At 44.6% G+C, this 16,897-nt stretch overlaps 1 protein-coding gene and 1 long non-coding RNA gene across 5 annotated transcripts in view; one reads left to right on the forward strand and one right to left on the reverse strand.

Annotated features, from left to right (window-relative positions):
* LOC142063178 (uncharacterized) overlaps positions 1–16,897 on the reverse strand; it is a 95,989-nt gene that overhangs the window by 58,256 nt on the left and 20,836 nt on the right. The window lies entirely within an intron of this gene.
* LPAR4 (lysophosphatidic acid receptor 4) lies at positions 65–13,651 on the forward strand. Of its 4 annotated transcripts, none has more exons than XM_075106595.1 (3): positions 91–180; positions 6,407–6,719; positions 11,746–13,651. In XM_075106595.1, exon 3 carries the CDS (start codon positions 11,899–11,901, stop codon positions 12,943–12,945), a length of 1,047 nt encoding a protein of 348 aa, XP_074962696.1. In that variant the 5' UTR covers positions 91–180; positions 6,407–6,719; positions 11,746–11,898; the 3' UTR covers positions 12,946–13,651. The 4 variants fall into 4 exon arrangements, with proteins under 4 accessions (XP_074962693.1, XP_074962696.1, XP_074962697.1 ...); XM_075106596.1 differs by lacking the exon at positions 91–180 and adding an exon at positions 757–1,195; XM_075106592.1 differs by lacking the exon at positions 6,407–6,719 and having other exon boundaries at positions 65–180.

Here is a 16,897-nt window from a genome sequence, read left to right on the forward strand (position 1 = left end):
GGCTGGGCTTTAAAAGCAGGCTCAGGATTTCAAGCCTATGGAACTGGAGAGGGCTGAAAAAGAAATAAAAGGGCACCGGCTGCTCCCACGGCATAAACAGGCTGAGGCAAGTAAGTCGTCTGCTGCATTACTCCTGCTGCCAGAAGATCCTCTTCCCTAGCTGAAGGGCTGATATTAAAGGTAAGAGATAAAAATAAAAAGCTTTTAGCTAGTGGCTCTGCTGGAAGGCAGATTCACTGAAAGGCAGCAGCAGCAGCAGGGTGAGCTACACAGGCAAAAGCAGCCGCGCCTCCCTGGAGTATTTTTAATTACCTCCCATAACATTTGAAAGCCTACAGGTTTTCCAGCAGGAACTGCTGAAAGGCTTTCAGAGCAAGCTGCTGGGACAAGGGTCCAGACCGTTCCAGTCAGCTCCTTTGAGAAGATTTAAAACAAAACAAACCAAACCCCGAGCTAAAAAAACAACCCCTTTGTAAATCTGTTTAGAAAGATATTTTATTTTTATGGCCAGCTTTGCTTTGCAGCTTTCCTAGACTTACCCAGTGCTCTCCCGATTGCCGGCTCCCCCCTCTCGCATTTTTTAATTGGAAGGAAAAACAATTACAGCCGGGCAAAGGAAAGTCCGAGATTTAAACAGCTTTCTGCCCCCGGCTCATCACCAGCCCCGGCGCGGAGGCGCGGGCACGCTCCCGCGGGCTGTGTCCGCCGGCGCAGGAAATCCGCGCTGCCCGTTGGAGGACCGTCCTTCGGCTGCCGCTTGTGCGCTGGGCGACGCGCTGGCAGGGAACACAGCCCCGCGAGAGGGACCCAGCGGAGACCCGGGCGCGGGGCGGGCTCTGCTCTAATACTACACCCCTGCCCAATGGGAAGCGTTTCCTACCGAGACCCCCAAGGGTTCCCCCTGCCCAGACATTGGGCCCATTCTTGTGTCCCGTTTCCCAAGACGTGATGGCTGCAGCGTTCAGCGGTTTGGTTTCCTCGCCGAACAAAGGGAGGCAGGCAACTGCCCGTCGCTTTAGGTTTTAAAGATGAACGGGTAAACTTCTAGAAAGTCGAGCGCGCAGATCTTCCGCGTGGGACTAACTCGGCTCGCGTTGCACGCACCCAAGGAGGGTAGATGTGGGCTGTCAGGGAGAAAGCGGGCTAAAATCTGCTGAGCCGTGGGCATGATCTCAGCCCCGGCTGCTCTGCCGCGGTAAGTTTCTATTTCCTTACTTTCTAACTCTGCAGAAAAGCATCCAGGTTTAATGTCAGCTCTGAAAAGAATAAAAGGATCTTAGTGTTTTCTGAAATCTGACGGCTCAGACAAATCGATGGGATAAAACCAGCCGGGGACGGGCTGGAGCTGTACGTTTCAATGGAGATTAACAATGTTTTTTCTATACAGGCAGATCTCATTCCTCTTACTTGAGCTATGCTATGGTTGGGATGGGAGAGGCAAATGTTTCTGTTTAAAGTGAGAGAGATGATCTCCGAGGTTTCGGAGAGTAATTGCTATGTGAGCTACTCCTCCAAACTGTTGCAGTGGACATCGTTATAACTCACATCGTAATTCTCACTGTGTCACTGCGGATGACGTGTTAAGGACTTTTCTATCGCTGTTGTTTGTTTCAGATTTGTGAAAAATATCCCTCACTTAGGGCTTCTGTTTTTGTACTTAAAGTCAGTACCATAAAGGCACTTTAATATAAGCTTAAGGAAGGGTTGTATATAAACGTGGCATAAACGTAGACTTCCAGCTTACAGTGAGGCATGCTTTCAGCTTCATGTAATGCGAGATCTAGTTCCTACAAACGATATTAAAAATTAGGAAATGAGTTATATATTTTGTACTGTAAAACTTCAGATTTTTATTTATCACTTTGGCTTTCATTTATGGCTAAAATCTAGTCCTTTTAAGCTCAGTGGCAAAATTCCATGAGGAAATTCAGATACAGCTTTAAGCAGATAGAAAAACTGGTGTCAGAAGTAAAACGAATGATGAACAACATACTTAATCTAAAGATGCAGCGGTTTGGAGGAAATAGGACGTAATGCAATATTAGCCCACTGCAGAAGAATTTGCAAGAAAAGTTTGAGGTTTTTTACTGATACTCCTTAATCTTTGTTTGAGAGGAGACAATTGTCTGTCTTTGTATTGCTCCCCTACATGCACAGAACAGTAAATCCCAGAGGATGGGAAGTGCAAAGTTCACAGGTCTGTGATAAGGATGTTCCCCCCCTTGTAGCACTTTTCCTTCTTCTTTCCCTTACTAGCATTCTGGAAGCCAAAATAAAACAGGCAGGAAACTAAACTTGCTACTTCAGGGGGTTCAAAGCCTCTGAATTTTAAAAGAAAGTCCTGAAAAACATGGGAGGGAGGAAGGGAGGGGGAGGCTGAGTGTACATTTCACTCTAATCCTTTGAGACTAAAAATGAGACTCCTCCTTAGCTGGGGTTAGGTCAATTAATAAAATTCAGTGTCTTTCAAACTCTGGAGTTTGGGGCTCAGCTCGTACACAGACAGACAAACAGAACTAGTGCCTGAACACAACCACCCGTTCACTTCCATTCAGAGTACTGTAATGAGACAAAAAACCTGAAAACCTGCGCCTCCCACTTTTCTGAGAAGCAGCAATTGAAATGTTCGCTGTGCCAGAGAGAGGATGCCCTCCCAGCTGTAAGATGGTTGCCCTTCTCCAGCCTGTGACCTCATGGCTGGAGCACAAAAGCAGGAATTAAGGCAATTTTGCCCAAACCTTGAGCCAGATCCTGGGGAAAGGGTGCACTGTAGGAGGGTACGTTACCGCTGGAGCAGAGGGTGAGAGAAGATGCTCCCTGGGGAGAGCAGTACATGGCAAAATGATTTGGGACTCGGTTGCCGTGGCACTGCCTTGGCGCTTACAGCGGGGCTGCTCGCAGCCATCCGTATTTATGCCAGTGTTTGTGACGCATCTGTGCAGGCTGCAGCTAACTCTGGCTGAAGCATACTTGAGTGTTGGGGCTGTGTTTACCGATGGCTGAGTCTTGCTGGCCAGGCATACACAGATGACAGGGTGGTCCCAGCCTGAGGGCTCTTGCAGTGCTCCAGGATCACAAATGAGATGCTGGTGAGCCGTCCTGTCCGCAGGCTGGAGGGAGTGAGGATGGCTCCTGGAGCACACATCCCGCCTCAGTAGGTCTTTCCAGGTCAAGCGTGCGTGCAGAGACTCACTCTGCTCCTTCACACATTGCTCCTCCTCCGTAAATAAGGATCCAATTTAGTCTCAGGGAAGGGATCCACCACCTTTCACAAAAGGCAAATTCTCTCCTTGAAAAGAGGAGCTCTTTATTGAGAACAGACAGTGGCTCTGCAAGACTTCTTCCAATGCACCATCTTCTCAGTCCAGTCCCATTAAAGGGGGGAAAGTCACACTTTAAGTCTTGCACTGCTTTGGAGCCAAACTAGCCTTAGCTGACCCCAGCGGAGGGAAGTTTTCTGTATTATTTGTAACGGTTTAGTTTGGTTTTGTAGAAAAAGGAAAGTCTCTTTATCTTGGCAAGTGAAATTGAGGGCGATTCATCAGTCCCTAGGCACCAAGACAAAGGTGCATGCTAGCAAGAGAGTGATTGCTTTCTCTGTACATAACATGATCTCATAATATTTCGAGTCTTTATTATGCCTGTAAATAGACAGCCCCAACAGAAGCTCTTATTTTCATCTAGCAATATTCCCATTATAATTTCTTGAACCTGCAGATAACGCACCGTCTTGTGCCCCAGCATGCATTTGCTTTGACATGACAAATGGAAACGACCCCATTTAGCAGTAAAAGCAGCATCCCTCATACAATGCCAACATGTCGTTTCCTTTCTCTCATCTCATTATTAGAAATCTGATTTCAAAGCAACTTCACTACAGAAACATCACTGGGTGGCTGAGATTTGATATTTTTGCAAGGCAAAGTAATCATTAGTGCAAATTTGCCCTCTGTATTTCTTACTGAAAAATAGAGTAGCTATGTGCTGTGCTTCCTCACACATCCTTTAATTATACACCGCTGAATACTTCTCAAGACCTTAATGTTTTTCCCGCGAGGGAGATGACGTGAAAACCCCAGTCATGCCTCCAAATCAGCAAACATTTCTTGCTGAGAAAGGTGCACCAAGGAGATCGGGGGGTTGGAGGCTCCATCCCACTGAAGGCCAGCAGCTCTGGGAGGGGACCACGGATCTCCAGAGCTCAGAGGCCAGACCGCTGGAGCAAACGAAACTAAGGCTGACGACACCCACCCAGTCCACACTGCTGTCAGAAGAGAGTTCTCAAACCTTCCCCTTTTCCCCCAGAATAAAGCAATTTGAGAGAACAAAGCCCTTATTTACCAAATCCTTCCAGTAAATAAATGCAGGGTACAGATCCTTCAAGGTGCTGAGCACCAGAGCAGAGCACGGATTGCCTTCCATGCTGCTGGAGGTCTGCGCTCAGCACCCGCAAAGAAACCAGCCGTGCCTCCTTGCACCCAGTTTAGCTTGCAAGAGCTGAAATAGGCGTTTGTGCTGTGATGCTGGTGGCCGGATGGAAGCTTGTTGATGTTAATGTAGGCAAGGGGAAAAAAATAGCCTATAATTTTGGGGTAAACAGAGGTGAAAGTTCAGCTCTCCTGCTTCAGCAAAGGGACTGCAGAGGAGCCAGCCCAGAGCCACAGCCCTGGGTGAGAGCGGTCAGATGAGGCTCGGGTGAAAGGAGGGCTTCACGTGGCTGCAGGCACCTCACGAGGAGCCGAGTAAAGGCAACAAGGAGCCAAAAAGTCAAGCAATCACCAAGGAACCACTGGAAATTGCATCAGAGAAAGCAAAGAAGGGAACCTTTTGGGCAGGACGCTGACTGGAAAGCATTCTGGAACCGTAAGCAAATAAACCGAGTCCTGTTGTTGGATTCCCCAGTGGTTCAAGGAAACAGGACTCTTATTTTTTAGATTTTTTTTTTTTTTCTTAACCACACTTTGTAAATAAACAGGGCTACATCAAAGACACAGCTACCTCCATCACCAACTTCTACTCCTGAGAGAAAACAACCTGTAGATCTTCAAGTGTTGGGTCAGAGTAACTCTGCTTTTCATCAGTTCATCAGGTTTTTTCTTTGCATCTGAATCTTCTCTTATCGGGATCTCTACTGAATCTAGCAATGCTACTATAAAGCAATCTCCCCTTAGTGAGAGACTAAGCATTCCTACAGTCCTCCATCATCAGATGGAGGTTCCTTTGCAAGCAAAAAAGTCCCTTTTACAAGAGTAAAAGAATACAAACTTTGCCGGGAAGTTTGGGGTAAATTCCGTCATTTCTGGGCCGTGGGCCAGACCCTCTGAAGGCAGTAGTGGGTGGGGAAGGCCGAAGCGCATCAAGGGTTAAAGGGGTGATGTAAATGGAGAGAGACATTCTCAGTGAAAACAAAAAGAGAGTCATGCCCTGAGGATCAGTGTCTGAATATGGGGTAAGTCAGTCCACCATTCTCTTCAGAAGGAAACATTTTAATTAGCTCAATACAAAACAGATACAGCACAGAGAAGTCACCATGAGCAGGAAATGCTTTGTAAGTCTCAAAGGACAGTTAGGAGACAACGGCAGGGCTGACCAATTAAAAAAAAAAAAGGAAAGAAAAAAAAAGGAGAGTGCGTTTAGAGTTAGGTCCGATAGGCTCAGGTTTCCACTTCCCCACTCCGTCTTGGAGAAGAATTACATTGGGGTCCTGCTGCAATTCGTTCGCTGACTTCCAGGGAACAGAAAGTAGCTGTTGAACTTGGAGGCTCTGTGAGGTTCCTGGAGAGCCAAAGCCATCCCAGGCAGGGAGGGAAGGAGTGACCAGCACGCTCCCACCTAATCCCAGCAGGTCCCAGGGACCGCTCATGGTGGCTGAGCAAAGGGAAAAACCCCACAGGCTCCTGCATTTGTTTTTCTTCTATCCAAGAAGATTTGTAAAGCAGACAGTGAAACCCAATTCACTGAAACCATCACGAAGTAACTCACGATTTCACCTTCCCGCAGGTGAGGGCCAGGGCAAATGCTGGGGAATGAAGGTACTGATGGCATTGAAGATCCTTCCACAATAAGTGTCAAAGCCATGAATAAGAGCCTTCCTGCCTGTCTTTTATGCTAATCGTCAGAAAATTTCCCCCTTTTGCCCAGCACACCAGCTAGGCATTCACTCTGATAAAACACAGGGAAGAATGGCTCTTTGAAGCTACAGAAACCTTTGCTAGACTTCAAAGTCACACTTCTGTCTACTTCTTTCCTACTGTTCTCAAATACATCACTTAGGATTAGTAAATGAAAGAGATTAAAGCATTTCTACTTTCCATTGCTTCATATAGTCAATAGTGCTTTGTTTATAGGCAGCTGCTTTGTTTCCCACTGTCTAATCTCACCCTTTCTCCTGCTCCTACCACACCAGGGAAGAAACATAGGCGAAGGAGACTCTGAAACTGCAAAAAGCTCTGGGGAGGATGGAGAACTCACAGCAACTCAGCAAGCTGGTCGGTTTAAAAGCCAAGCCCAAACTTGGTATCCCACCATCTCCCACCCCCAGCCGTTTCCCAGCAGCAGCAGCTGGGCCCAGCAGCCACCTGCTGTCGCAGATACAGCTTTCTGTAAGCCCTCGCTGCTGGCCCTGGGAAAATGGAGCCAGCATCGCCGTGCAACCCCGTTACTGCCCCATCATCCTCAAAAAGGGAAAAGCCAGCTACCAGATTCCCCCCAAACCAGAGGTTTGTTCTCATAACTGCTTTCAGTTAATGCTCTCAAAGTCCTTGGCAACCAAAAAGAACTTCTACTGAAAAGGGAAAGTAAGCGGAGATCCCGTTGCAGGGCACTGCAAGAGCGGCAAGGCAGTAGAGAACTTGGTGGTGAGACGGTTTTTGTTGCATTTTCCATTGCTGCTTCGCTTTCTTTGAATTCACATTTTGTGGTTTTCAAGTGAACGTGTGTAAGCCTTTAGAAATGATAGTTTGGTGGTGTTACAATTCCTCACTAGCACTGCCATAGAAACGTCAGAAATCTTTTCAGGTGGAAAAAGTTTCTTGTTTATCTATTAATTTCGTATTCAAACAGTTGTAGTGTATCTCACCTTACCTGCAGTATTTAGTCTGGAAGAATCCTATAGCCTTATGCAGAATTATCATCTATGCAAAATTCTTAAAAAAACCCCAACAAACAACTCCCCCCCCCCAACCTTTTATTGAGCCTTCTGCATACTTAAAGTGAAATGAAGGCGGGAAATAAAAACCAAGATGTTGAAGAAATGAGAGAGTTTGTAGTTGTAAAGCCGTAACCCCAGGCTCGGTGGTGGGAGTGAGTTACACATCACACGACCATCGTACCAACTGCGTAAGTAAGAGGGAAGTGAAAACCCTCTAATGAATGTAGTTCTTGTCAGAGAAGGCATAAAGCGCATGCTGTGCCCAAGGAAAATACTTATTTATTTCCAAGGTCAGGGTCTGAGACCGTACCAAAACACAACAAGTGCTGCCATAACCTAGAGACATTTCTGCACAGAGCCCAGACAAACCCAGGATCTCCACCTTTTGATCCATCAGTTTTTGGCTTCTGTACCTATAAAACCTTTGTCTCACAAGATTTAGAGTTAACCTGAGCACATACAGTGATAACCTAGAAAGAGATCCTTGAGATTTGAAAGGTTTTCACATTCGGTCTGTATCAGACCTCACAAGAAAAGGCTTTACGGTGTTTAGTTACTTAAATGAATGCACACAGGACGTCCTACATATTCAGGCTGATAGTTACATTCGTCTTACATCCCGTATGAGAAAAAGAAAATGTGAAGATGCAAAAATGTCAGTCCCAAACTTCACACTGGTTTTTGTGACCTCAATTTGATGGCCTTGTGGAGAATGGGATGGATATGAAGCGGAAAGAATGGGCTAAATGGATTTACAGATTCTGATTTTAAAGCGTGCTTTTTACCTGCAGCAATTTTCTGTACTAAGAAATGGTTGATCTGAATTAAGCTGCAAGCCGTCTCTTTTGAAGATTTCTTGGGGTGCCAGGAGGAGGAAATAAAAGAATTGTAAACAGGATACTCGTGCACTGTAGGAAGTAATATGTAGAGGTTTTCCTTTCTTTTCAGTACATGGAAGACGGAGGATATCTCTACAATAAAAGGCAAAGGGGAGCAAACCCTGTCAGCTGCTCTGCTGAACCCCACGCTTCATAACTCTGAGAATAACAGGGTTATGTGAGTGAGCGACAGCTGCTGCAGGTTCCATCCCCGCTACGAGAGAGAATATTCTCGATAGTACCCCATGAAACAGGCTGTATATTGTTACGGTACCGCTTCCGACAACAGCCAGATACACTCCTCCCCTCGTGTACTGCCCCCCGGTTTAGATGGAGGATTTAAAGTTTTGGCATGCCTGAAATACGGAACGGTAACGTGCTTTTCTTTATATTCACTTAACTCAGCATTTTAAAGTGTATTGCCAGGATTTTTTCCCCCAGCGAAGGCCTAGCAGTGGTGAACGTGGTGTGCCTGAAGGGCATCCTACTGCTTTAATCCTTAGTAGAAAGGAAGGAAAGTGAATTTTACATTCAGAGAACTAAACCTGTAGACTCACACTGCAGAACTTAAAGCTCGTGGCTGAGTTTCAAAGCAACCTGTCAGCTTGTTTAAACACCTCACTGTTAGACAGGTAAACAACACAGGCCTATATTTTAAAGACCATAACTTAGCTAGACAACTGCTGGCAGGCAATTCCCATAGACTTATACACCAGAAAAACTGGTATTTGACCTTATGGCTGTCTGATGCAGAGCAGGGAAGACAAAGAACCAAGCGATCGAGCATCTTTTCTCCCGTGTAACGAGTATCTGGGTCAGGCTGCTGGCAACGGCCATGCGTGTCTGTAGTAAAGGTAAGCGTTTCAAAGCCACCTTTCAAACCTGCTGCGTCAGGCTGTGTTTTGAGGAGCAGCCAAAATCCTGGACTGTGTGCACAGATTGGAAAGCGGGGTTTCCATCGACCTCCCAGGCACATGGCTGTGGAAGGTTTCAAAGGACACCCAATCCCTCTCAGACCTCCCCAGTTAGGACCCAGACACGAAACCTGGACCAGGAGAGTCTGGCTTTTACACACAGCAGAAGGAAAAGGTCTGCTTATGGAGGTTACGTTTCAGTATAAACAAAAATTGCTCCTGATGGAGATAACATGCAGTCTCTTTCTTTACTGAAAGGGAGCTACAAGCCAAGAATTCAATGCATTAGGCTGAGGTTTAAGCAAAGAGGCACAGCTATTCCTGTTGGAGCTCATGTGCACTTTTGAATCCAGCTAAGTTCTCGCTTAAAGGCATCTCAACTTGTAGGTGAGACGCTGCTTATTTGGATTACTATGTATTCAGAGAAAGCACACCTTTGAGATTTTACTACTATCCTTTTCATAAGTTTAAATGCTCAGTATCTTCTTTAGGTCATTTCACAATAAAACTCATTTAGCCACGAATTTAGTAGAAAAAACACCAAGATGAGTGCAAAAGCACAAAGGGCACAAGGAACATTTGCTTCCCTACACAGCCCATTCCCTGCCCCGTCTGTCTGTCCCCAAAGCCCCGTACAGTTTGCATTACGAAGCGTCTGCTTACACATGCTATAGAGAAAGCCCCAACTTGGGCTTAGTCTCCTCTGCCGTTGCCACACAAACAAGAGCCAGCAGATGAGGGCATATCTGCGTCTGGTCTGAACATTTGCTAATACAGGATGTCATCGCAAACGTGTAACTCAAAATGCAACTAAGATGAAGGAAGAATTTACTAAATTGGGTGAAAAGCGGGTACCAAAGCCACCTACGGAAAGCACAGGCAATTCTGGTAGTTCAAGGTATGCACAGCAAACTCAGCCAGAACAGCAAACCAGCACAAAGCACCCCTTCACTGCCCCAGTCCTGACACTGCCCCGGCCAGCAGAGAGCACGAACCCTCCCCAACAGGAGACACCTAATAGGTCCAAGTCACCTCTTTGAATGTCAAAAGGTTCAGGTAATTTGAAAGTCATCCTTCTGAGAAACGAGGTCTGGGGATCCTCCCTTCCTGCTATTTTGCTTTACATCCAACCAATCTCTAAGGTGCAAAGGCGAGGTGCTGCCTGCTCTCTGGGTCAAAGTGCTGGTTTTTGTAAAGCCTGCAGCTGTCCAGGCGCTCCCAGGTGAGGGCAGAGCTTGCTCCTTCCATCTGGCAAAGCCTTGAAATTGGCTTTTACTTGACCAAGTATTTGGATATAATTTGGATTACGGTCTATTACACCTTTCTCAACACTTGACCTTTTACCGGCTGACTCACTGACAGCCTCCGTGTAAGAACAATTGTCAGCACGCGCTTTTCCAGTAGGAAAACGTACGGAAAGCATTTGATTTTGATCCATTTGCATCCCAAATTATCTTGATTCCATGCTTTATTGCCCAGTTTGTTTGTTTATATGTTGCCATTTCAACCTTTAACACGCGCTCGCTCAGTTACATATTTGGTGTTGGAGCTGTGTTGTCAGAGGATCACTTTCTGGAAAGGATCCTACTCTTCACAAGGGTTTCATCTCTCTAAATTGCTCCATAGTTGTAGCTACTAAGATATTTCTTAGATTACAAGCTTCACTTTGTAATTGGTTTGCTGTATTTTACAAGGCAAAGGTCTTTCCCTTAGTTATCCAACTTTGCTCCACATTTCCAAGATGTTCCGACTGCCCTGCCCACGTTCCAATGCGTGAACCCTTCTCACTCCAACGAGGGAGACTTGCCAACTGCTTATCCTCACAGGCCTTAAAAACGGTACTTAGGATAGCAACGAGAACACACCGAGACAATTCGGAAAGCACTGATTTCCAACAAACAGCATGCTCCCTTACAACTCCACGTTTCTCTAAAGCTTGCTGAATTGGGACAGTGTCTTATGAAAGTGTAAGATTTCCCAGATTCTGTGTTCTGAACCTTGACAAACAGTAGACGTGAAATGAAGCTGTAAGAACAACTTAGAGGAGTCCTTTTGGCAGAACATTTTACATTTGCAAATAAAAATTAAAATCCTTTTCAAAGTCGTACCATTTTTGCAGAAATTTTTCAGGGGAAAAAAAAGCGCAACATATTCCAAAAGGGGCAAGCATAACTTTGGAAAGTAGTTTTGAAAAACATTTCTGAAATATAACATGTTTTCCCTTTTGAAAAACATGTGTAAGGATGCTCCTATTTTCTAGTAGAAAAAAAGCAAAGCGGTACTTTGCCAATACAAGGTTTGGGGTTTCTAAATACTTTTGCATCAAGAAAGGTAGAAAAAACCATAGAACTTCCATTTCTGCACAGTTAAAAGCAAACACTAAAACTTTCAACTTCCTTCTCGTCTTGTTACAAGTTTAGGTGAATATTGCAGCCCGCCTGATTGCATACCTGGGCAATATCGCGGGCCCATGATTTCTTTCCAAACACACCGGGCCAATTCCATCTCAAATTTTAAAAAAAAATATTAATCCTTTCCAAATGGAAAGTTGGAATTAGCGACCACCTGCCACCAGGAGGATGAGGGAGTGATGCGGGAAGGAAAGGCAAGGCCGAGTACAGTAACTGCTGTGTTTGGCTTTGAAAAATCCCAATAATAGTGGAATTTATAAAGACTACCTTGCAAGCTAATCACTGGTCTTGTTTGCCCATCCATTCATTTGGAAAGGAAAGAGTACGTGTTCTCTTGCACAGCCGCTTTAGGTGCCAGCAAGACTGATGGCCTCTCTTTCTCTCTCCTCTAGGATGAAAGGATTCAAGATGGAGATGTGGTAGCAAGGCGTCAAGCAACCTTCCTGGAATGTGTTTCTTCAGGAAGAAAAGAGATCGCTGCCTTATTTTATGGATGTCACTGAAGTAGACTTTGAGGTTCTTTGGAAGCTCGTCACAAACTTGGCATGGGAAACCACAGCAACAATCATACCTGTTTGACAGATGATTCCTTTAAGTACAACTTGTATGGAGCCGTGTACAGCGTGGTCTTCATCCTTGGTTTGATTACTAACTGCGCCTCCCTCTTTGTTTTCTGCTTTCGGATGAAAATGCGAAGCGAAACAGCCATTTTCATGACAAACCTGGCCGTTTCAGATTTGCTTTTTGTGTTCACTTTGCCATTTAAAATTTTTTATAATTTCAACAGGCATTGGCCTTTCGGAGATAGCCTGTGCAAGATTTCTGGTACAGCATTTCTCACTAACATCTACGGGAGCATGCTGTTCCTCACCTGCATTAGCGTCGACCGTTTCCTGGCTATCGTCTATCCCTTCCGATCTCGCACCATTAGGACCAGGAGAAATTCTGCCATAGTCTGCGCTGGTGTTTGGATACTGGTCCTCAGCGGTGGAATTTCAGCGTCATTGTTCTCCACAACCAACGTTTCCAACACCAGCACAACCTGTTTCGAAGGTTTTTCCAAACGTATCTGGAAAACCTATCTGTCCAAGATCACTATATTTATTGAAGTGGTAGGATTCATAATTCCTTTGCTACTCAACCTTACATGCTCCTCTTTAGTTCTCAGGACTCTCCGGAAACCTGCCACCTTGTCTCAGATCGGGACAAACAAAGAGAAAGTGTTGAAAATGATCATTGTGCACGTGGCCATTTTTGTCGTGTGCTTTGTGCCTTACAATTCCATACTCTTCTTGTACGCGCTTGTGCGGTCCCAAGCGATAGCAAATTGCTCCTTGGAGAGGTTTGCGAGGACAATGTACCCAATCACATTGTGCATCGCAACGATGAACTGCTGCTTTGACCCATTCATCTATTACTTTACATCAGAATCCTTCCAGAAGTCTTTCAACATAAAACCCCAGATAAAAATGGATTCTTTTTTCAAGACTGAGACACCTCTAACAAAGACCGCACTACCAGCACCACAGGACGAAATAACTGACCAGGCTGTTACAAATGGAGGAGACCCAACATCTGAATCGCATTTTTAGTGGCATGTTTACACAAGCAGTTATCCTCCATTAACTTTCAATTAATACCACGTGTGAAATAGTTGTTCCAGAATATGTGGGTTCACCCCTGGTGTTAATGAAGAAAAGTTGCTGGGGGATAACTACGTAGGTGACAAATCCTTATACTGGGTTGGTGCCTTCAGATGCAACAGGCGCACATGAAATATAGAAATCCCGATGGAGATTACAAATGGGTGACAACGTATGTACCAACCAAGGAGGGAACAGAACAGCTTCTTTACTCAGAAGATGCCAACATTTGGCATTTTGCCCCCCCAGCAGTTGACATTGAATCAGTTGGGAAATAGAAAATTTAATTTTCTTAGCGATACCTGCCAATATTTCATGCCTCTGGAGATGCAGCATCATGCGTTAACTCAGTAACTTCACACAATATGTACATTTGCTTAAAAAGGCATAATAAAAGCTTTTGGATTTCCTTATTTCACTGCAAGAGTGTACATCCTGGTTTTACTAGATAAAGGTATGCTGAATTTATTGTATGGAGGGTTTTGAAGTGTAAATAATTGTTTTGAAAGCAGGCAAAACAGGTGCTTTGAAGAGAAAAATAAGAATAATTCATAATGCAATTTTGAAATAAGCTTCATTTTTTTTTGTGAGATTAAGCAGTCTTTTTATTTATTTGAAATGCCACCTCTAGGGAAAAGTAAAGAGCTCATTCCTGTTCTGTTGTACCCGGGCTTTTGTGTCCCAGGAGATTATATGTGACTATTTCTGGTAAGAGCTAGACTGTAAAGTCAGCTGAAAGGAAGGGCCTGAAATGCCAGGGTTCTTGCATGGGCAAATCTCGTATATGGAAATTGAGTGCAGCTGAAGGGCTGAAGAACCCCAGCGTGCTGATCCTACCCAAGGCTGTTTGGATACAGACAGTTGCTGTCAGAGCATCCAATTAAGAGATCGTGTAAGTGATTGCTTGCTGGTTTTTGCTATACAGACAACTCATTGAACTAGAGGGTCTCAAAGTAACTCCAAAAGAAAAGTAAAACAAGTCAGCCACAGTCTTTTCTTAGTCGGTTACAGCAATGTTTTCAGGTTTTTCAACTAATTTGTTATATATTCTGCATTTCCTTCAATAGATATAGAGTATATAAATATATGGAAAATTAACTATTTGCATGTCACTGCATTTTACTAGATGTTCATTTCTCCAGCCATTGCGTCATATTTGAAGCTATACTGACCTTAACGGGCTGATTCATTCTTAAGTGTAAGATATATAAGCGAGAAAAACAATTTACCTTGAAAAAGCATGAGGTTACGACTTGTTAGATCAGTAATCTACATTTTCCACAGTACAGCATAAAGCTACTTCTAGGACTATGTTGCCAAAAAAAAGACAGGCAAAATATTAATTGAATGGATGTTTTCCACTCAACTACTTATCTTAAGTCTCTCACCTCAAGCCTTATGAGATACTGAGAGCTACACACCAAACATGATTACTGCTTAAGGCAATCAGAGGTTTTTTTAAAGTGTAAGGAGAACTCAGCTGCAAAAAATGTCACGCTTTGAAGGGAAAATTTATTTAGCACTACATTCACTTTGAATAAAAAAAAGGTTAGTTGCTTACCGAGGCTAAGGCAGACACTAGAGATCATTCTGCTTTAGCCCTGAAATGAGTGTTGCTTATCTAGCGCCCTGGCTTTTGGGTCTTACAGCAGAAAAGTATGTGATCAACCCATTACATGCAGGGAGTATGAGACCAGCCAAACTATTGTATCTCAGCTTTAAGTCACAGCCATATTTACTAGAAACTCGCACACAAGGCTTGGGAGGTTTTTGCTGTATATCAAACCCGCAGACAACACCGCTTTGAGCAGAAATGAAACGTGAAAACAAGGACAGATCATTCAGACTGGTTGGTGGAATGAGATAGATGTGGCAGGACAAGGGCACAGTCAGTTCCAGTGGATTTGTCAGCGGCTGCGAAAAGGTCACCTCAACCAGAAGCAACGAGCTGTGTTTTCAGAAGCATCAGTATTTGCCATTTAACCATAGGCAAAGTGAAAGCCAGTGCCATGCCTCTCTCCTCCCCATGCAGGCCTGAACCAAACTGTTCAGAGGGCTTTTTAAAATTCTTATTTCCTTTGGCTGATGAGCCTGTTTCAACACTTGCCATAAAGTGTCTATATTTCAGAGAAGCCGTTTCCATAACTTCAGATCAAAATGCAAAGCGAGCCAAGAGGGATTTTACAGGCTTCGGAACAGGCAGGGTTTTCTGTATACAGCAAACCATCCTTCACACTGCAGCGCTGTCAAGGGAAGGACAGAGGGTTGTGAAACCGACTCCGGCACATGCTATGCCGCGCGACAGAAGCGGGGCACCCCGATTCCCCTGCCCCACCGTTAACTGGCCTTTAAAAGTTGTACTTAATGAGACAAGTGCTCTGTTTTTAGGGATGGGAGATAAAAGGAATGGGAGTGGGAAGGATTCACTAAAAAACTGAGGGTGCATTTCAAACCCTCGCCCTATCTGCAAGAAAAATATATGGTACATGAGTAAGTGCTCTTCTCTGAGGCAAAACCCCTTATTGTTTCAGTTTTACAAAGAGAGATGAGAAACTTGCTTACATGCCAGCTTGCTCTCAATGGGCAACACGTAACTGTCAGCTTGTAAATCTTATTTTAAAGCTGTGTCTTTCCGCTTGCAAGCAAGAAGCGGAAAGATGAGATTCCCGAGTTACGTGGGGCTTGGGAGCTTCATGGGACAGGCCTGTTCTCACGTGTGGTGGCTGCTCAGTCGCTCCGGGGTGAGTGAGAGCAGAATTTGGCCCAGCACCTCAGAGCTGACAGCAGAGGAATATCTTGTTTGCAACAATCCTGGAAGACCTTCTGCTGTGCGCTCTGCAGACCTTCCTCTAGTTAAATCCAAGGGAAGAAAAAAAAAGCTAGCCTAGAAACCACTGTCTAGCCTTCTCAAGGAAATGTTAAAAAAGAAGGGGGAAAGAACTGCGTGTGACTGGACAACCTCCAGGCAGTACATACATAGCTTAACTGTAATCTGAGCATAATGGGTGTCTTTTTCTAAGTGAAACTAGTGCCAATGCTTACAAATTTCTGTTTGCAGTTTTATGGGGCAAGAGCTGTGGTCAATATTCTCACATAAAATGTAATACTATCATCATGTGCCAAAACGCTAACTGAAAAGATTCATTATTTTGTAATTTAATACCTTATAAATTATATGGAGATCATATGTTGACGGACACTCACATCTGGTAGGATAGTTCTTGACTAATCTTTTTTTCTAGGTCAGGTATACCAAGTAAATGCTCTACGGTTTGTGTATAAATAACCAATTATGCATTCAGAGAGAGGAAAAGTCATTTTTCAGATGTTGGTAAAGCCAAGCTGGAAGGAACGATGGTAAAAGAAAAGTGGATTCACAGGTTTTCTGGCTGAGGTGCAGCTGAGTGTTCCTTCTCCCCTGTGTGACAAAGGGCTATTGTCAGCAAACAGCACACACCAGAACTATAAGCTTAAAAGCAAAAAATCAAATTAATTAGAAGTCGACGCCTTTATCTGGCTGAAGCCGAGAGACAGGGCCCAGCGATCCTCTCCGATGCTAAACATACAGCAACAGTCAAGGGTTTCATTGCTCCCAGCCAGCTCACTTTTCCTATTCCCTAGTCCTCCCCCTACACGATTCATTCACTATAAGCTCACCGCACGCTTTGCAACTCATTGCCCTGCTGGAAAGCTGAAGCTCTGAAAAGCAACATGAAAAACTTCTCTGCCCAAACTCACCTTTGTATATGCACACCTATGCAAAATGCCATGCCAGTCTGAGATTTCACGGTAGGTGTCACGACAGGAGGAAGCAGGGCCTTGTACTACAGTCACCATGAAAGCCCCTCCTCTTACGGGAGATTTCTGTTAGTAACACAACAGGCTCTACTTCAGATGAAAG

This window comes from Phalacrocorax aristotelis, chromosome 11 (genome assembly GCF_949628215.1).
Source record: "Phalacrocorax aristotelis chromosome 11, bGulAri2.1, whole genome shotgun sequence".
Classification (NCBI taxonomy): Eukaryota; Metazoa; Chordata; class Aves; order Suliformes; family Phalacrocoracidae; genus Phalacrocorax; species Phalacrocorax aristotelis.